The sequence below is a fragment of the Phyllobates terribilis genome, unplaced genomic scaffold, assembly GCF_046119375.1.
Source record: "Phyllobates terribilis strain yellow unplaced genomic scaffold, ASM4611937v1 Scaffold_5__5_contigs__length_657084704, whole genome shotgun sequence".
NCBI lineage: Eukaryota > Metazoa > Chordata > Amphibia > Anura > Dendrobatidae > Phyllobates > Phyllobates terribilis.
The window spans coordinates 574,338,967-574,361,183 of NW_027362765.1; the positions used below are offsets into that span (position 1 = coordinate 574,338,967).

Here is a 22,217-nt window from a genome sequence, read left to right on the forward strand (position 1 = left end):
TTTTTGATACATTTTTCTTTATGGGAATGGGTCTGTAAGGTGGCTAATGGTTGCATAATCGATGGGAGGTATGAGTCATAGAGATGGCTGGTCTCTGTGATGTAACCCGGAGTGTTTCTCTAGTGCACGTAAGCACTAAGAGGTTAGTTTGGTGCACTTGGGAGCCGGGTTACGGGTAGTTTAGAGAGTTGGATGGGTCTAGCTACCCACATACCTCACCTCTGGGTGTGATTAACAGCCTGTATAATGGAGGCTGTTGTTTGGCACATAGTCTGTGTGTCTGGAGGGAGAAGGACTCCTGTGTGTGGTTGTCTCCAGACTAGGCTGTGTTCTGGATGCCTGCCAGCCTGTGTGACCACAGTTTTCTTTGTTTTTGCCTTCACTAAAGGCTGTTTGTTTGCATTTTTCTTTTGATCGGTTTATGAAGCCAATAAACCTTTATGGACACTTAAAGGAACATGCCTCCTGTTTGCCTCCCATCGCACCCAAGTGCGTGCGATTCCTACATTTGGTGTTAGACGTGCGGGCAGCGTTCCCAGCAGACACGTGTGCTATAAGAAGGACTGCATGTTCTGGGTGAAGTCTGCCATAAGCCAGCAAGTGACACCAGACGAAATGGAGGACCTGCTCAAACATCTGTTACAGGCAGAGCAGACGCAGCAAGCGCAGCACCAGCAGATGCTACAGCAACAACAAATGGCGCAACAAGAGACCACTAAGCTGCTGATGCAGCAGATACAGCTCCAGAAACTGCAGCAACAGGATCAGCATCGTCAACAGCAGTAGCAGATCGAGTTGCTTGCAGAGGCAGTCCGTGGCACGGCAACAGCTCTAACAAGGTCAGTGGGTGACTTTTCCATCCGGAAGGCGGTAAGGGGAGCCTTGCAGAAAATTACCCCGGGGATTATATAGAGGCCTAGAGGCCTTTCTGATGGTGTTTGAAAGGGTCGCCGAGAGAGAGAGACTTCTGCCAGAGCAGTGGGCACAAAAGCTGGTGCCATACTTGACGGGGAAGCCCCGAAGGCTTATTATGACTTTGCAGGACACCAAAGAGTATGGCAAGCCAAAAACTGAGATTCTGGCGCACTTGGGGGTGACTTTGTCTGTAAGAGCACAGCAGGTCCACTGCTGGGCGTATCACCGGGACAAACCTCCTTGCTCCCAAATGTTTGACCTGTTTAACCTGGTCCAGAAGTGGCTTCAGCCAGAGTCCTCTATGCCTGCGAAGATGGTAGAAGTCGAGTGGTAATGGACCAGTTTGTGCACTCCCTACTGAGGCCCCAACAGACTTGGGTTGCCCAGGGTGATCCCCGGAATGCCGATGAACTGGTCGGACTAGTCAAGAGATATCAGGGGTTTGAAGGTTCCTTGGGAAGGCAGCCCACTCCATACTGGGGGTCCCAACAGGGAGCGGAGACACAAAAGGGGGTGGCACATCCAAAGGGGTGGGGGAGGTGGTGCCCAAGGTCCCTACGGTTGAGGTGATTTGCTGGAGGTGCCACGGCGCAGGCCATATAGCTGCACGTTGTCCCCTGACCACCGAGCAGATGGACTGCAGCATAGGATGCCGCTGTTCATATTGTGCGCATCCGGCCTGCAGTGTGAACTGTCCACCCAGCGAGGGGCCTCAAGCGTGTCCCGTGAAGCTTAACGGGCGTGAGGTAATGGCACTGTTAGAATCCGGGAGTCTGGTGACCCTTGTGAGGGCCACCCTTCCTCTCCAACTGATCCCGGGGAAAAAAGTCGGCATACAGTGCATTCATGGCTATGCTAAGGACTATCCTTTGGCTAGTGAACTTTGAAATGACCCACGGTACTGAGTTCCACAAGGTCAGCATTGTTCAGGACTTGTTGCACCCTATCATTATAGGCCGGGACTTGTTTATTTTGGGATCTGTTGGGGAATGGTTCTGGGTTCACTGGCTCTGACTCACACCCAGAGTCAGACGGATTTCCCTTTTGTGTTCTTGTGGGTGATGAGGAGGTAGTGTCCCCTGAATCTGACATTCCTGAGTTAGGGGTGACCAGCGAGAATTTTAGGTCTGCCCAACATAGGGACCTAACTCTGAAGGAGTGGAAAAAAATGCAGGAATGGATCATGCAGAGGTTCTATTGGCCCAAGTGTCATCGGGAAATATTAAAATATTGCAGGTTCTGCCCTACATGTTAGTTAACCGCCCCCACCTCTCACTTTCTAAGTCCTCTCGTGCCATTGCCCATTATTGAAGTGCCGTTCAAGAGAATTGCCATGGACATGGTTTGTCCCCTGGTTAAATCTGCTCATGGGCATCTATATACAGGTGCATCTCCCTAAATTAGAATATCATCAAAAAGTTAATTTATTTCAGTTTTTCAATACAAAAAGTGGAACTCATATATTATATAGTCATTACAAACAGAGTGATCTATATCAAGTGTTTATTTCTGTTAATGTTGATGATTATGGCTTACAGCTAAAACACAAAAGTCATTATCTCAGTAAATTAGAATACTTTATAACAGCAGATTGAAAAATGTTTTTAAAATCTGAAATGTTGGCCTACTGAAGTGTATGTTCAGTAAATGCACTCAGTACTTGGTTGAGGCTCCTTTTGCATCAATTACTGTATCAATGCCGCATGGCATGGAGGCGATCAGCCTGTGGCACTGCTGAGGTGTTATGGAAGCCCAGGTTACTATGATAGCAGCCTTCAGCTTGTCTGCATTGTTGGGTCTAGTGTCTCTCATCTTCCTCTTGACAATACCCCATAGATTGTCTATGGGGTTAAGGTTGTCGCAGAGTGCATCTTCTTACAGTCACCACTGTACTTACGAGAGCTTCAATCAGCAAGATATCTTGAGTAAACAGTATTTACTTCATACTGGATAAACATGAGATACAATTCAGTGTCACACAGTCCGTGTGCTGCTGACATAACACATTCAGGAAAGAAAAGAAAAAAGAAACACAGAGGAAGTAAAAACAACCAACAATTGAGAGCTTTCCTCCCACACATTACAGCAAGCATATAACTTTACACACTATCGCCATCTGCTGTCTGGTTAGTATAAAGTCCTCCTTTCACTTATAATAAGTTGTAATCTGTTGCATCTTCCAACAAAGGTCAGGCGAGTTTGCTGGCCAATCAAGCACAGTGATACTGATGTTTTTAAACCAGGTATTTATACTTTTGGCAGTGTGGACAAGTGCCAACTCCTGCTGGAGAATGAAATTTCCATCTCCAAAAAGCTTGTCTGCAGAGGGAAGCATGAAGTGCTCTAAAATTTCCTGGTAGACGGCTGCTCTGACTTTGTTCTTAATAAAACACAGTGGACGCACACCAGCAGATGACATGGCTCCCCAAACCATCACTGATTGTGGAAACTTCACACTAGACCTCAAGCAGCTTGGATTGTGTGCCTCTCCACTCTTCCTCCAGACTCTGGAACCTTGAACAAATGAAAATTGGAACTCTGTGACCTTGTGCAGTGTGTCAATGACTGCCTTCAGGACATATGTCAAGTCAGCAGTCTTCCCCATGATTGTGGAGCCTACTGAAACAGACTAAGGGACCTTTTTAATTGTTTAGGAAGCCTTTGCATGTGTTTTTTGTTAATTATTCTAATTTACTGAGATAATGACTTTTGTGTTTTCATTGGCTGTAAGCCATAATCATCAACATTAACAGAAATAAACACTTGTAATAGATCACTCTGTAATGACTCTATATAATATGAGTTTCACTTTTTGTATTGAAGAACTGAAATTAAATAAACTTTTTTATGACATTCTAATTTAGTGAGATGCACCTGTATATTGGTCATCCTATACCACACGCTATCCTGGAGAAATCCCCCTGAGAAACTCCTCCGCAAAGAGTATAGCCCCCGAGTTGGTCCACGCTTTTTCCCGGACAGGTTTACCAAAGGAGAACCTGACTGTCAAGGGAACACTTTTATGATACAGCTGATGAGGGAGTTATGCAAGGTCCTGCAAATCTCCCAGTTGAGGACTTCAGTGAACCATCCTCAGACAGATGTCCTTGTGGAAAGGTTTAAGAAAACGCTGAAGAGTATGGTGAGGAAAGTCATAGAAAAGGATGGTAGAGACAGGGACTATCTCCTACCGTGTCTATTGTTCTCCATCCGTGAGGTTCCACAGGCCTCTACGGGGGTTCTCGGCATTCGAAGTTCTGTATAGCCGACGAAGTTCTGTATAGCCGACATCCGTGGGGTCTCCTTGACATAGCCAAGGAAACCTGGAAAACCAAAGTCACGCCCCACAGAACCGTCATCGAGCTTGTAGCACTGTTGCAGCAGAGGATTGCGAAGGTGATGCCCATCGTAAAAGGACATCTCCTCCAGGCGCAAGAAGCTAAGGCCAGGGTCTAAAACCGGTTAGCCAGAGTGAGGCTGTTCAATCCGGGAGGCCGAGTCCTTGTGCTACTTCCTACTGTGGAGAGCAAGATGTTGGCCAAATGGCAAGGGCTGTGTGAGGTGGTGGAGAAGCTTGGTGATGTGAACTATAAGATTCATCAACCAGGAAGATGGAAACCATATCAGATCTTCCATGTCAACCTCATCAAGCCATGGCAAGACAGAGAGCTGGCTGAAACTCCATTCTTGCTGGGCAAACCAGAAGTCTAGGTTGGAGGTGTCGCCATAGTGGAGACACTGTCGAAGTCCAAAAACAGCAGTGCCAGAAGTTGCTCCAGAAGAACAGGGACCTGTTCTCGGAATTGCCGGGTGCACAAAGGTCGTAGAACACGAAGTTCTGACAGAGCCACATGTGCGTGTAAACATGAAGCCCTATCGAATTCCAGAGGCCCAACGAGAAGCGATCTCCAAGGAGGTGGAGCGTATGTTGAAACCCGGGGTCTTTGAGGGATCCAAGAGCGGTTGGTCAAGCTCGATTGTCCTGGTCCCAAAGACTGATGGTGAATGGAGGTTCTGCAACGACTATCGGAAGTTGAATAAGGTCTCCAAGTTCGACTTATATCCCATGCCATGCTTCGATGAGCTGATTGAGAGACTTGGGCCAGCAAGGTACATAACCACCTTGGATTTGACGAAGGGATATTGGCAGATCCCCATGGCACAGGGAGAAGACTGCGTTTTCTTTGCCGGATGGATGCTTCCAGTATGTCCGGATGCCGTTTGGACTGCAGGGGGCTCCTGCAACCTTCCAGAGAGCTATGGATCGAATCTTTGCACCCTATAAGCAATATGCCATTGACAATATTGTTATCTTCAGCCTGGACTGGGAGAGTCATCCGGAAAAGGTCCAGGCGGTGTTTGATACTCTAAGGAAGGCAGAGTTTTCAATAAACTCGAAGAAATGTGCCATGGGGAAAGAAGAAACCAAATACCTTGGTTATGTAGTGGATAGAGGCGAGATTACACCTCAAATCAATAAAGTGGAGGCAATCCAAAATTGTCCAAGACCGCTGTCAAAAGAGCAGGTTAGAGCCTTCCTGGGGATTGTGGGATACTACAGGAGGTTCATCCCAAATTTCGCCATGATGGCTGCACCCCTGATTGACCTTCTTAAGGGGACGAAATCGGCAATGGTCAAATGGAAAACAGTAACCTCAAAAATAAAATACATTCTGCCCCCATGTGTCTCATCATCACCAGCCTGCCCCCATGTGTCTCATCATCACCAGCCTGCCCCCATGTGTCTCATCATCACCAGCCTGCCCCCATGTGTCTCATCATCACCAGCCTGCCCCCATGTGTCTCATCATCACCAGCCTGCCCCCATGTGTCTCATCATCACCAGCCTGCCCCCATGTGTCTCATCATCACCAGCCTGCCCTCATGTCTCTCATCATCACCAGGCTGCCCCCATGTGTCTCAATATCATGCTGCCCCCATTTCTCCGTTTTACAAAAAAGTAAAAAAAAAAAAAAAAAGTTCTCTTTATCTTGCCGCCGTTCCAGCGGCAACTCTCCTTCTCATCTGAGGCGCGGACGCCAGACAGTCAGAGGCCGGCAGTGACGTCATACGCCGACGACGTGCACACTGACTTCAGGCAGCTGCCAGCCTGTGATTGACTGGCGGTTGTTAACTATTGCCGTGCGGGAGCTTCCCACCCGGTAATAGATTTAAAGTGAACCTCCATCCAAGTTCAGGTCGCTGGGGCCCGGTGAGCAGAGGGGGGGGGGCCCCGTCCCGGCCCCTCTGCTCACTGCGCCCCATATGCCAGTAAGGGCAGTAATGCCCTGATGGCGGCCCTGTTTGTACACCTCCATACACACAGACATGTGTGAGACAAACAGGCCTCAATTTACAAAGTGAACCACACCCAGGAGTGGAGATATGGTGACCAACAGTCTCTCCCAACTCTTCAGCTGCTGACAAACAAACTGCCATGGCCGATTAACCCTTTTTAGTTCTATATGTGCTAAAGCATTTCTCCAGGTTTATCTCCCATCCACCAGGTGTCTGACAGCCACCTTACAACAGCCAAATTGGTTCAGAGACAAGTACACATCACCTAATATGCTTCATGCAATAAGCATTCAAGTGATATGTTCAAAGTATTCGCTTGCCTAATAATTGTACACACAGTGTATATGGACAAAGTTACTGTGACACACCTCTTAATAATTAAGAATTACCTGTGGCTGAATTCTTAATTAGAAATTTGTACTTTAAACTTTAGCTTTGCTCCTAACTTTCATTGGGGTGTGCTTATTTTGCAACATGATCTTGAATACATTTGTTAGTAAAATGATTTTTTGGGTGTGAAAAATAACAAATTTTGCAATCAATGGCCCATATATGTGGGAGTAAAAAATGTTGATTCTGTTATGTGGTACGCAGACAGACCCAGCAAGACTGGCACCAAACCAGCAAAGGCACAACCACAGATGCACTTGCCCAGCTAGGCGAGCCCTTGAGGCCCAGGAATACTTTTCACCCAGCTTCCAGTAAATGGAAGGGGGACTTTGGCAGAGCCCTTCCCAGGCCCACTGTCACCAGACAGCTGGCATCTGGTGACGAGGTCGGTGCCTTGTCAAGGACAAGGTGAGTACCTCTGCAAGAACCTCAGGAAGTGTAACCAGAATAAAAAATGAGAAAACCTCTGAAAAGATAGCAACACTACTGCTAGCACCTCTCACCACCACAGCACATAGGAACTGGTATAAACAGCAAAGGACTGAGCAGAGAATAGGGATAAATAGCCCGCCTAATGATCAGGTGTTGAATACCTCCCAATCATCCCCAGACAACTACTCCCTGGTAGCTTGCACAGCAGAATGGATAGCATCCCAACACTGCCTAGTACCAGACACAGCATCGTCCTGCGTTGCCTGGCAACCAGGGAAATCAGTGAGAGACACGGCCTCCCGCGCCCTCACACATCCTACAACTCCAAAACGCGATGCTTCATAAGAGTGGGACGTTTCCCTGCACGCGTAGTAGCGTAGTACGGGACCTGATCCATTCCCATGTGGGAGCACAGAACCTCAATTCCTAACAGATTCTGAAAGGAAACTAAAATGTTATAACTTCCATATACACTGTGTGCAATATGTGTCTTGTTATCCGCAGAACTGTTTACACTTGTCCATATTGAATGCTTCCTTCTCTTACAGAGACCGCTGGCAGAGACGTTCTACAGAAATTGTAGCAATTGATGCTTTCCACTTCCGATGTCATATTGATCAGTTTATACCAGACAAGATCAGGAGAGAGTTAAACAAGGTCTGTGATTTCCCTGCTCATTTGTTTTCTTATTTCCTAAAGCACTGTCAGAGGACTAATCATTTTACCAATTAACATTTTTTTCTATTTTTACCACAATTATTCACACAAAAAATACTGATCATTCATTTAATTAAAACCAGATTATGATTTTCTTTTTAAAGAATAGTATGTGTTAACTGGGTATTCTCATATTATTAAATTGCTTTAGTTTTAAAATCAGCAAGTTTGCAATTGCCTTGCTTTTTCAATTTGCTGTCATTCTCTTGCTATGAGAGCTTTTGTCTTACATGATGTACACCTTATTTCTATGGAGCATGGCCACCACAGCCAGGCCCATGTGCAGTAGCTAAATTTCAGGCTGAGGAGTTAACTCCTAAGATCCCAGTTAGCACTCCCCAGCCTATTGATTTCTACACAGCAGTTAGAAAGCTGCTTACCTCCCTCTCAGCTCCTGGCCGAGCTGTTCTTATGACTCCTGCAAAATGATAATCTCCAACCACCACCATTTGGAGTTTTTAGAACAGTACTTCTATTCATTGGTTATATAAGCTGGGTACGTATTTAATCCCTTCCCAACCATAGACGTACTCAGTACATCCTGGGTGGAAAGTATTTCCCGACCTTGGACGTACTGAGTACATACAGGTGAATTTGCGCTCACACAGGCGGTGCGCGTGCCATCGATGCCTGGTGTCAGCTGATTGACAGCTGACACCCGGCACTCAGTCGATTGCCCTTCCTCAGGACTATAGTCCCAATGAAAATGAAATTTTCCATAAATATTATGAAAAGATAAATCTTTATTAATAATTATTAAAAACAAAAAATTCAATAAAAAAGCAGAAATGCCTCTAGAGAGCACTGTGGTTTTGTATATATCTAAAGATCAATATATCTAATACAGGTAGTTACAGTATGTACAGATTTGTCCCATTTACATCCAAAGAGTAGATTAAATATTAGTCACAATATTCAATGAAAAATTCTTAATATAATATCCTCATATCTCTAGTAAGTGACTCAATGTAAACTACTGACTATGTCATCTAAAGTGCAACTTCAGGCCAAAGGCTACTAAATGCTCATAGATTTCCTTGGGGAAATGAAGTCTCAGTCAGTAACCACAGGACCCTCTCACCCGACGCCGTTTTGCCTGTCTTCTTCCTTTCTGAGCCCTGCCATGCAACCAAACTGTAGTTTTTTCCCCACATATCAGCATACTCAGGAGAAATTGCACAACAAATTCTATGCTGCAATTTCTCCTGTTACCCCTGTGATAATAAAAAATATTGGGGCTAAAATAACATTTTTGTGGGAAAAAGGTGCTCATCACATATCTAATTACATTTCTTGAGGGGTCCAAAATGGGTCACCTGTAGAGGGTGTCCACTGTTTAGACATATCAGGGACTCTTCAAATGGGACATGGCTAATGATTCCAGCAAATTTTGTTTTCCAAAAAGTCAAATGGCGCTCCTTCCCTTCCGAGCCCTGCCATGTGACTAAACAGTAGTTGTTCTCCACTTATTGGATACCGGTGTACTCAGGAGTAGCGTTGAATGAATTTGTTCGGCATTTCAAATTCGGGTTCCTGTAACTGACAGATAACTGCGTGACAGCATGGCAAATCGGGGATGTTCGTGGGCAGAGACGATTTATTGGCGCGAACAAGCCGGAACCCCGAACACGAACCCCGAATTTGAAATGCCGAACAAATTCGCTCAACACTACTCAGGAGAAATTGCACAAGAAATTGTATGGTGCATTTTCTCCTGTTACCCTTATTAAAATGCAAAATTTGGGGCTAAAAAAACATTTTTGTGGGAAAAATTTGATTTTTTCTATTTTCACGGCTCAACATCATAAACTTCTGTGAAGCACCTGGGGGTTCAACGTGCTCACCACACATCTAGATCAGTTCTCTGAGGGGTCTAGTTTCTAGAATGGTGTCACTTGTGGGAGGGGTTTCCACTGTTTAGGCACATCAGGGGCTCTCCAAATGTGACATGTCACTAATTATTCCAGCAAATTTTACATTTAAAAAGTCCAATGGAGCTCCTTCTTTTCTGAGCTCTGCTGTTCATCCAAACAGTGGTTTTCCACCACATATGGGGTATTGGCATGCTCAGGAGAAATTGCACAACAAATTTTGGGGTCCATTTTTTCCTGTTACCCTTGCGAAAATTAAAAAAACTGTGTCTAAAGTAAAATTTTTGTGACAAAAAGTTAAATGTTCATTTTTTTTTTCCACATTCTAAAAATGTGGAATTTTCCACATTCTATGAAGTACCTGAAGGGTTAATAAACTTCTTGAACGTGGTTTTGAGCACCTTGACGGGTTTTTAGAATGGTGTCACTTTTGGGTATTTTCTCTGGTATAGACCCCTCAAAATCACTTCAAATGTAATATGGTCCCTTAAAAAAATGGTTTTGTAAATTTTGTTAGAAAAAATTAGAAATCGCTGGTCAACTTTTAACCTTTATCAGTTCCTACCAAAAAAATTTGTTTAAAAAATTATGCTCATGTAAAGTAGACATTTGGGAAATGTTATTTATTAATTATTTTGTGTGACATAACTCTCTGACTTGTGGGCATAAAAATTAAAATTTGAAAATTGCAAAAATCTTCAAAACTTTTGCCAAATTTTCATTTTTTTTTACAAACGCAAGTCATGTTGAAAACAATTTACCATTTTCATGAAGTACAATATATCACCAAAAAGCAACCTCAGAATCAGTGAGATCCATTGTTCCAGAATTACCTCATAAAATGACACTGCTCAGAATTATAAAATTTGGACTGGTCATGAGGGTGCAAACAGGCCTGGGGGGGTGAGGGGAGCATGAAGGGGTTAAAAGCCCTGTTATCTTTATTTACCAATATAGTGATTACATTGTAGATTCTCAGAACAAGAACTGACAGACTGATAATGTGTCACAGTAGCGGTAGGACCAGTCTACTGAACCAGAACTGTCACTCAAGGAGTGCCTGTCCCTTAGTAGCAAAAAAGTGAAAGAGTCTGTGGAGCAGTATGGTAGTCATGAGACATATTGAGTATAACCATTTAAATGCTTATATGTACACCCTGACATGCAAGTTGCTGTTAGTTACCGCTGAGATCCATAGCAAGAACAGATCTCTACTCAGGAAGACTGTCGATATCCATTAAAGAGGACCTGTCACTATTCCTGACTTGTCTTGTCAATTTAAGTTTCAACACTCGTGATTTGTATGTTTTAGTTTTACTTTAGTAAATATTTATGTTCTGCAAGAAATAAAAAATCTGGAGCATGATTATTCATAACTTGGCATTTTCTTGCTCCTCTATTATTCTTGCTTGAAATGTATTAATAAATTGACAACTCTGTGTTACCATTGCTCTTGTCAAAGGGCTGTGTCCCCTATACAGTAAACAGTAATTGGACATTGTTAAATTGTATGGAGGCGCACCGCCAACTGGTTACACCCATTACTTAATTTATTCAAACATTTCTATCAGGAATAACAGAGAAACAGCACAGTTGTGGAGTTGTAAGAAAAGATGTACCAGAATTGATGCATTATGGAAAATACTAGTATTTACTAAAATAGTCATGCCAGAAATAATGACAGTTATTTTGTAAACCAATGGCCACTTACTAAATTTATTGGTTGCCATTCTCATTTTCATTTTACCTGCAAAAGCAATGCCAATGCCAACTGATGGATACAACCCCTTGCAAAAATTATGGAATCACAGGGCTCGAAGGTTGTTCATTCAGTTGTTTAATGTTGTTGAAAAGAAGCAGATCACAGACATGGCACAAAACTAAAGTCATTTCAAATGGCAACTTCATGGCTTTAAGAAACACTAAAAGAAATCAAGAAAAAAATGTGGTACTCAGTAAGGGTAATTTTTTTCAGACCAAGCAGAGGGAAAAAATGCTGGAATCTCTCAATTATGAGGAAAAAATTATGGAATCATGAAAAACAAACACACAAAAGAACACTCCAATACATCACTAGTATTTTGTTGCACCACCTCTGGCTTTAATAACAGCTTGCAGTCTCTGAGGCATGGACTTAATGAGTGACAAACAGTACTCTTCAATCAATCTGGCTCCAACTTTCTCTGATTGCTGTTGCCAGATCAGCTTTGCAGGTTGGAGCCTTGTCATGGACCATTTTCTTCAACTTCCACCAACGATTTTCAATTGGATTGAGATCCGGACTATTTGCAGGCCATGACTTTGACCTTATGTGTCTTCTTTTAAGGAATGTTTTCACCGTTTTTGCTCGATGGCAGGATGCATTATCATTTTGAAAAATGATGTCATCATCCCCAAACATCCTTTCAATTGATGAGATAAGAAAACTGTCCAAAATATCAATGTAAACTTGGGCATTTATTGAAGATGTAATGACAGCCATCTCCCTAGTGCCTTTACCTGACATGCAGCCCCATATCATCAATGACTGTGGCAATTTGCATGTTCTCTTCGTGCAGTCATCTTTATAAATCTCATTGGAACGGCACCAAACAAAAGTTCCAGCATCATCACCTTGCCCAATGCAGATTCGCGATTCATCACTGAATATGACTTTCATCCAGTCATTCACAGTCCACGATTGCTTTTCCTTAGCCCATTGTAACCTTGTTTTTTTCTGTTTAGGTGTTAATGATAGTTTATGTTTAGCTTTTCTGTATGTAAATCCCATTTCCTTTAGGTGGTTTCTTACAGTTTGGTCACAGATATTGACTCCAGTTTCCTCCCATTTGTTCCTCATTTGTTTTGTTGTGCATTTCCTGTTTTGGAGACATATTGCTTTTAAGTTTCTGGTCTTGACGTTTTGATGTCTTCCTTGGTCTACCAGTATGTTTGTCTTTAACAACCTTCCCATGTTGTTTGTATTTGGTCCAGATTTTAGACACAGCTGACTGTGAACAACCAACATCTTTTGCAACATTGCGTGATGATTTACCTTCTTCTAAGAGTTTGATAATCATCTCCTTTGTTTCAATTGACATCTCTCGTGTTGGAGCCATGATTCATGTCAGTCCACTTGGTGCAACAGCTCTCCAAGGTGTGATCACTACTTTTTAGATGCAGACTAACGAGCAGATGTAATTTGATGCAGGTGTTAGTTTTGGAAATGAAAATTTACAGGGTGATTCCATAATTTTTTCCTCAGAATTGAGTGATTCCATAATTTTTTCCCTCTACTTGGTCTGAAAAAAATTACCCTTACTGAGTACCACATTTTTTTTCTTGATTTCTTTTAGTGTTTCTTAAAGTCATGAAGTTGCCATTTGAAATGACTTTAGTTTTGTGCCATGTCTGTGATCTGCTTTTTTTCAACAACATTAAACAACTGAATGAACATCCTCCGAGCCCGGTGATTCCATAATTTTTGCCAGGGGTTGTATATGAGCAGGTTCTTATGCAGTTAGATCCTCATATATGTGAACATGCTAACTGTGTTTCTTACTGTACTATTATCTTTTCCACCATTAGCTATATTATATGCACTATGCTTCACAATATACAAATCAACATATCAAATGTGTATAGACAATGAGCTAGCAAAGAAAGTTGAATATTTCAGACCTGTAGAATTCTGAATGCAGCTCTGGTGTTAAATGCTGAATGTGGTTCAGGATTATTATTTGTATGTAAAATATGAATTTTACAAGTGTCAACTTTAAACATGTAGTTATAGAAACCAGTGTAAGCATCTGAATATTGTTGGTTCTTCACATAGATTGTTTTTTTAATTTCCTAATTGAACTACTTACGATAACATAAGGCCAACAAGTTTCATAAATGAATGTACTAATGAATTGTACAATTTTCAAACTTTTAATTTTTATTCCCACACAAAAAAATAGTTAATAAATAACAATTACCACGTCTACTTTACATCAGCATCATTTTTTAAACATTTTTTTCTTGTTAGGAAGTTAGAAGGGTTAAAATTTGATCAACAACTTCTCATTTTTACAACTAAATTTACAAAACCAATTTCTTTTAGGGACCACATCACATTTGAAGTAACTTTGAGGGGCCTATGTGACAGAAAATACCTAAAAGTGACACCATTTAAAAACTCCCCTCAAAGTGCGCAAAACCACATTCAATAAGTTTATTTACCCTTCAGGTGCTTCAAAGAAATTAAAGCAACATGGAAGAAATAAATTAAACTTTTACTTTTTTCCCACAAAAATGTTCCTTTAACCCCAATTTTACATTTTCACAAGGGTAACAAGAGAAAATGGACAATAAAATTTGTTGTGCAATTTGTCCTGAGTACACAGATACCTCAAATGTGGTGGAAAACTACTGTAGTTTTCAGACTAAGACGCAATTTTTTCCTCCAATATCTTTCTTCTGACGGTCCGGAAGTGCAGTATCTAACAGTCCAGCTATGGATGGTGGGGGGAGCGGCAGTGGCTGAGGAATGGGTCACAGGAGGCAGGAGACGTGCTCCCCACGTCCATAGTCCCACCCACCTCTCTGCACTTAAACCAGTGCCTAGAGGGACTATGGGCATGGTGAGCAGTGAATATTCATTTTCCTTAATAGTGGACATCAGGGCTGCCACCAGGAATTTCAGGGCCCCATACTGGCAAAATTTTCAGGCCCCCTTGACACTCCCCCAACGTTCCACCTCAGCTTCGCCTCCACCCCTCGAACCTTCCAGAGTGCCACCGCCCACTCTTGGAAAAACTCCACTTCTGCACTATGTCCCAATTGAACACCAGATCACTTACCTAGCCAGCAGCTTTTATTTTGGCCAAAATATTTTTTAAGCTGCCACCACGACAAGGTTGACTATTCTGGCTGGGCCCTACTCTATTCTAACCAATTAAACGTTTCTTATAATACCCAATACTCTCTTTTTGATATATTTATCTTTATTCTTCTTTAAGGGAATGTGTCATGTACATTTTTTAAAAAGGGCCAATAATAGCCTATATAAGAAACAAATACCAGCACACAATGACCAGACCACATATTACCAACACAGTGACCGAATAATGCCACGTACAAGGAACAATACTACAATACTGACAGAATACTACAATACTGACCATTAATAAAAAAACACAATACTAATATTACCATAAGTGCCATTATACACAGGAGGTCTGTACATAGTATACAGTGTATAGTGTAAGGTACAGGTAATACAGGGATCACCAGTGACATTATACACAGGAGCTCTGTATACAGTGTATAGTGTACAGATAATACAGTGATCACCAGTGACATTATACACAGGAGCTCTGTATACAGTGTATAGTGTACAGATAATACAGTGATCACCAGTGACATTATACACAGGAGCCCTGTGTATATTATGTAGTGTATAGTGTCAGTGTACATGTAACACACCGACTCAGTGGTGACATCTCTAGTTAGTCTTTCATCTTCGCTTTTCTCCTTCATCCAGCACAGACTGCCATCACTTCTTCCAGCCAGGACTCGTCTCTGCAGAAAATAACACACAGTTATCTAGCGCAGTTTTCAGAGCACATTCCCCAATTATTCCCCAACTTCTACACTACACCAGATGAAGAAAAAAGCGACATATTGTCGCCCTGCACAGTAACAGGACCACCCCCCCTCATTGAAAACAGTATCATCAAAAATAAAATACATCACAGCAGTAACAATGTCCCTTAAATAGCCCATACAGTAATAATGTCCCACATCCTGCTCCCATATATACTCCATTCTGGACCCCACGTCTCATTCCTGGCACCATATGTCTTTATCCTGTCACCGTGTCTCTCCATTCTGCTCCCGTGTTTCCTCACCATTCTGCCCCCATGTCTCCTCACCATTCTACACCCATGTCTCCTCTCCATTCTGCCCCCATGGCTCCTCTCCATTCTGCCCCATTGGCTCCTCTCCATTCTGCCCCCACGGCTCCTCTCCATTCTGCCCCCATGGCTCCTCTCTATTCTGCCCCCACGGCTCCTCTCCATTCTGCCCCCATGGCCCCTCTCCATTCTGCCCTCACGGTCCCTCTCCATTCTGCCCCCATGTCTCCTCACCGTTCTGCCCCCACGTCTCCTCACCGTTCTGCCCCCATGTCTCCTCACCGTTCTGCCCCCATGTCTCCTCACTGTTCTGCCCCCACGTCTCCTTACCCTTCTGCCCCCACGTCTCCTCACCGTTCTGCCCCCACGTCTCCTCTCCATTCTGCCCCCACATCTCCTTTTTACAAAAAAGTAAAAATAAGTTATTCCTTACCTTGCTGCCTCTCCAGCGGCGGCTCTCCTTCGTCATCTGAGGCGCAGATGCCAGTCAGTCACAGGCCAGCAGTGACATCATACGCTGGTGACATGTGCGCTGACGTCAGCTGCCGGCCTGTGATTGGCTGACGGCTGGAGCTTCCTGCACGGTAATAGATTTAAAGTGAACGTACGTCCGAGGACACAAGTTCAGTTCGCTGGGGCCCAGTGAGCAGAGGGGGCTCCCCGTCCGGGCCCCTCTGCTCACCAGGTCCCATACGCCAATAAGGGCAGTAATGCCCTGATGGCGGCCATGGCGGACACACTGTTAGCCGGAAACCGTGGCTCCTGCAGCTGCTTGGCAAACAAGTGTGCACAGTGAATATTCATTCTCTGTAATAATGGGCACATGTGATTGCTCAGCTGCTGCAGGAGTGGCGGCTGTAGCTAACAGTGGGCTCGCTAATAAAGAAAATAAATATTCACTGCTCACCACTTCCATAGTCCTGGGCATGGGGAGCAGTGAGTATTCCAGCAGCTGACCTCGGCGTATGGGGTCGCATGGCAGTGACATTATGCGCTGCTTACATGTTGATTTCAGCTGAAGGCATTAGCACAGGATGCCGCTGGAGCAGAGGGGAGATGAGTAGAATCCTTTATTTTTTTAAGTGTGCAACATGAGGGGGCCATAAATACCAGGATGTGGGGACCATGTATACCAGGATGGGGATGGGGGCCATGTATACCATGTATACCAGGATGGGGGAACCATGTATATGTTAGAACCCTCCTGTTTGTTTTCTCCATCTTGTGTTTTGCAGTCACGTGACCATCTGCCTTTATATTCCAGCTGTTAGAACCTTGCTCTTAGGTTTTTTCCTTTGCTGGTCACATGACCTTGTTGGCCTATTTAATCCTGCTCCGCCCTTCTGGCTTTGCTGGACTTCATTGTATAACTACTTTCTAGCTAGCCTGTGCTCTGTATCTAACTCTGTTAGTTTGCTTGGTCTACGGACCTCTGTGTTCTTTATATTTTGTTTGTTCGTCTGTCTGCTACTATTTCTGTTAGGAGGTGTCCCATTTTCCTCCCAGTCCTTAGTACTTGTAGGGATTCCTTCCCCACATCTATAGGTCTCCGTACAGACTAGCTTAGGACTTTAGCAGGTCTGATCGCAGGATCAGGTCCCCTGTTACATCGTAGGGATTAAGCTGAGTTCTATCGTAGGGACAGATCTCCTCTCTTTCCTTAGCTCTGGTAGCAGAACATAACAGTAAGTCCAACCTGCAAATTCTCTAAGGAAAGATATTTCTGTTCCATCATGGTGTCGGTTCAGGATTTGGCTCATCGCCTGCAGGGACTCTCTCTGGAGGTGGCCGAGCTCCGTCAGCACGTGAGTAACTGTCCTGGAGCACATTTCTTGGAGCCTAAGGTATGTTTGCCGGATTTATTTTTTGGTGAACACCGAGAATTTTTTTCATTTAAAAATGCTTGCTTATTGTATTTTCGTTTGAAACCCAAGTCCTCTGGGGATGAATCCCAGCGCATAGGGTTCATAATGTCACTTTTGCGCAAAGAGCCTCAGGAGTGGGCCTTTTCTTTGCAACCTAGTGATACATGCTTCAGATCAGTGGATAGTTTTTTTTCTGCTTTGGGGCTATTATATGATGATCCTGACCGTGTCTCATCAGCTGAGACTGAGTTAAGACGTTTGAGACAGGGATCAGGTAATGTGGAAAAATATTGTACTCATTTCCGTCGTTGGTCTACTCAAACAGGGTGGAACGATTCTGCTCTGAAAAGTCTATTTCTTGCTGGGCTCAATGAAAGGGTTAAAGACCTGCTAATTGCTTATCCTACACCTGAAGATTTGCAACAGGCTATGCAATTAGCTATACGGGTGGATAGGAGACTGCGTGCAAGGGTTAATGAGAGCAAATCCTCTGCTATGTCCGTTTCTGGTTATGAGAATGTGTGTACTAACAGTGGTGAACCGATGGAGAGTGGATCGGTGGCACCTCGCGCTCAAGAAAAAGACCGTAGATTTTCTGAAGGCTTGTGTTTCTATTGCGGAAAATCTGGTCATTTGATTAAAGGCTGTGAGCTTCGTATGAAGAAAGAAAAAAAAAAGGTCAGTCATGCCCGTATTGCCTGTTTAAATTCCAAGGGTGTATTTTTAGCTGCTTCCACGATTGCTCAGGAAAAATTAATGGAATTTCGGGTGTTTGTTGATTGTGGGTCTACTCTGAATGTAATTGATGGGGGATTCTTGGAAAGACTCAATTTAAAACCCGAACCTTTATCATCCCCCATTGCTGTGGTTTCTGTGGATGGTTCCCCTTTGAAGAATATTACTCTCAAGGTCTGTGAATTTCCTCTCACTATTAATGGTGTTCACCATGAGAAATTGGATTTGGTAGTTTTGAATAACTTGCCTTCTCCAGTAATATTGGGATTGCCCTGGTTAAAATTTCACAATCCTGTACTGGATTGGTCTACCAGTGAAATTAAATCCTGGAGCCATAAATGTTATGACAAGTGTTGTAACGGGCGTATTGCAGCTTTGGATAGGGGAGAATTGCTTGTTCCTATTCAGGATTTTTGGAGAGTTTTTTCTGAGAAGGAATCGCAGGTTTTGCCTCCTCATAGAGACTATGATTGTTCTATTGAATTTGTCCCTGGAGCGACTCTTCCTAAAAGTCGTTTATTTAACCTTACTATTCCTGAGAGGAAGGCTTTGGAGGAATACATACAGACAAGTTTGGCCGCCGGTCATATTAGGCCCTCTAAGTCTCCTGTGGCGGTTGGATTTTTTTTTGTAAAAAAAAAGGACGGCGGTTTACGTCCTTGTCTGGATTTTCGTGAGATTAACAAAATTACTGTACGCAATCCTTACCCACTGCCATTGATTCCTGATCTGTTTAACCAGTTAATGGGGGCCAAGTGGTTCTCTAAAATTGACCTTAAGGGGGCATACGATCTGTTGCGCATGAAGGAGGGTGACGAATGGAAGACTGCTTTTAACACTCCTGTGGGTCATTTTGAGAATCTGGTTATGCCTTTTGGTCTTACTAATGCTCCTGCATTTTTTCAGAATCTTATTAATGACATCCTTAGACCTTTGATCGGCAAAAATGTGGTTGTGTATTTGGATGACATTTTGATTTATTCGCCGGATCTGGAGTCTCATTGGTGGAGCGTACGTGAGGTATTACAGTTATTAATGGACAATTCGCTTTTTGCTAAGCTGGAGAAATGTGAGTTCGCTGTACAGAGAATTAGTTTTTTGGGTTACATTATCTCCAGCGAAGGTTTTGAGATGGACCCGGTTAAAGTTCAAGCTGTACAGGAATGGCCTAGGCCTATTGGTTTGAAATCGATACAGAGGTTTTTAGGTTTTGCCAATTATTACAGAAAATTCATAAAAAAATTTTCTAGTATTGTCAAACCTCTGACCGATCTCACCAGGAAAGGTGCTGATGCGGTTCAGTGGTCTTCTGAGGCCATTGAAGCTTTTGTGTATCTCAAGGAGAGGTTCACCTCTGCTCCCATCCTTATGCAGCCTGATGTGACTAAGCCGTTTTTGGTTGAGGTTGATGCTTCCTCTGTGGGGGTTGGCGCAGTATTGTCTCAGGATAACGGGGATGGATTACATCCCTGTGCCTTTTTTTCAAAAAAATTTTCGGAGACTGAACTGAATTACGATATTGGTAATCGGGAATTATTGGCTATTAAACTCGCATTTGAACACTGGCGCCACTTCTTGGAAGGTGCGGAATTTCCCGTTCAGGTTCTTACGGATCATAAAAATCTGATATATCTTGATGCTGCCAAGCGCCTGAATGCCCGTCAGGCTAGGTGGGCACTGTTTTTCTCGCGGTTTAATTTCTCCGTTACTTACATCCCTGGTACTAAGAATGTTAAGGCGGATGCCTTGTCTCGCAGTTTTTCTCCCATAGTCGGTGCTGAGAAAGAGGAGAACATTTTACAAGAAGGTGTTGTGATAGCTGCTTTGGACTCCGTTTTGGAAGATGAGATTCTTAAAGCACAGGAGAATGCCCCATCTAACACTCCTCATGGGAGGTTGTTTGTGCCTGGGACCTTTAGGAGAGATTTGTTTGTTGAGTGTCACGAATCTCGGTTGGCAGGTCATCCCGGAATCTCTGAGACCAAGAGACTGGTGGGTCGCAGTTTTTGGTGGCCTGGATGGCAGAAGGAAGTCATTAAGTGGGTGCGTCAATGTACTATATTTGCTAGATTTAAGTCCTCACATACTCCTGCTGCGGGGTTGCTTTGTCCTTTGGAGGTTCCCAGTGCTCCTTGGACACATTTGGCTATGGACTTTATAACTGACCTTCCCCCCTCTGAGGGTTTTACTGTCATCTGGGTGGTCGTGGACCGTTTTAGCAAGATGTGTCACTTGGTTCCCTTCATCAAACTGCCCTGCGCTAAAACTCTCGCTAAGGCCTTTGTCAAGGAAATTGTCAGACTTCATGGCGTTCCTACTGACATTGTTTCTGATAGGGGTCCTCAGTTCGTGGCTCGTTTTTGGCGTGCCTTTTGTGACAGGTTGGGAGTTCATTTGTCGTTCTCGTCCGGATATCATCCTGAATCTAATGGCCAGACAGAAAGGAAAAACCAGGATGTTGAGCAGTTCTTGCGTTGTTTTGTGGCAGACAATCAAGAGGGGTGGTCTGAGTTTCTGCCACTTGCTGAATTTGCTCTGAACAATCATACATCTTCTTCTGCTGGTTGTTCGCCTTTTTTTTGTTGTTCTGGGAGACATCCGTCGTTTGGGTCGTTCTCCAAGTTGGGATCTGCCGTGCCTGAGGAGGAGAATTTTTCCGGTGATTTGGAGAGAGTTTGGACGGATGTGCGTGGTAATCTTCAGGAGGCCAACAGAAAATCTAAAGACTACTTTGATAGGAAACGACAGGAGGTTTTGTTCGCTGTTGGTGACATGGTTTGGTTGTCCTCTAGGAATCTGCGGTTGAGGATTCCTTCTAAGAAATTGGGTCCCAAGTTTGTAGGGCCCTTTAAGGTGCTTCAGGTTGTCAACCAATCTGCTGTTAGGTTGGAGGATCCTACCTCCTGGAGAATTAATCCGGTATTTCATGTCTCTCTGTTGAAAAAAGCTGTTGTATCGGATTGTGACGCCTCTGCCTCTGTTCCTCCGGTGGTGGAGGACAGGGAATATGAAATTTATCGCATCCTTAACTCTAGACGGTATAGAGGTAGTTTTCAGTATCTTGTGGCCTGGAAAGGTTTCGGACCCGAGGATAACTCTTGGGTGAGGTCGGATGATGTTTCCGCGTCCAGACTTATCAGAGCGTTTCACAGGAGATTTCCTGATAAGCCTGGTCCTAGGGGATCCGGAGGATCCTCTTAGAAGGGGGGGTACTGTTAGAACCTTGCTCTTAGGTTTTTTCCTTTGCTGGTCACATGACCTTGTTGGCCTATTTAATCCTGATCCGCCCTTCTGGCTTTGCTTGTCTTCATTGTATAACTACTTTCTAGCTAGCCTGTGCTCTGTATCTAACTCTGTTAGTTTGCTTGGTCTACGGACCTCTGTGTTCTTTATATTTTGTTTGTTCGTCTGTCTGCTACTATTTCTGTTAGGAGGTGTCCCATTTTCCTCCCAGTCCTTAGTACTTGTAGGGATTCCTTCCCCACATCTATAGGTCTCCGTACAGACTAGCTTAGGACTTTAGCAGGTCTGATCGCAGGATCAGGTCCCCTGTTACATCGTAGGGATTAAGCTGAGTTCTATCGTAGGGACAGATCTCCTCTCTTTCCTTAGCTCTGGTAGCAGAACATAACACCAGCTCCGCCCTTTTGGCTGTGCTGGACTTCAGTGTTTGACTGTTTCTCTAGCCAGGTGCTTCTGTGCCTTCCTCTGTCAGTTCGTCTGGTCCTTCTGGGACCTCTAGTACATTTTGTCTGTTTGTCTTTTTGTGTTCTGCAACAACTTCTCTGTTAAGGAGGTGTCCCATTTTTGTTCCAGTCCTTAGTTCTTTTAGGGACCCCTCCCCTTATGCTGTAGGTCTTCGTCCAGACTAGCCAAGGACTAAGGCGGGTCTGTTCTCTAGGAACAGTCAGCCCGCTACATCGTAGGGATTCAGGTTAGTCTTACTGTAGGGACAGTTTTCCCTTATCTTTCCTTAGTACATGTTGCAGATCATAACAGTAAGTCAAGCCCAAAAAAACTAAAAGGAAACAAATTCGGGGATCAGTATGGTTTCCGTCCAAGATTTGGCTCAGCGATTGCAGGGATTGTCTCTGGAGGTAGCCAAGTTCCAGCAA

The 22,217-nt window shown here is 43.8% G+C and overlaps 1 protein-coding gene across 1 annotated transcript in view; it reads left to right on the top strand.

Annotated features, from left to right (window-relative positions):
- Positions 1-22,217, top strand: part of LOC141271666 (poly(ADP-ribose) glycohydrolase-like) — a 527,289-nt gene that overhangs the window by 318,778 nt on the left and 186,294 nt on the right. The window contains exon 14 of the mRNA XM_073681706.1: positions 7,584-7,692. Within this exon, the coding sequence (XP_073537807.1) occupies positions 7,584-7,692 (109 nt within the window). The remainder of the gene's footprint in view (positions 1-7,583; positions 7,693-22,217) is intronic.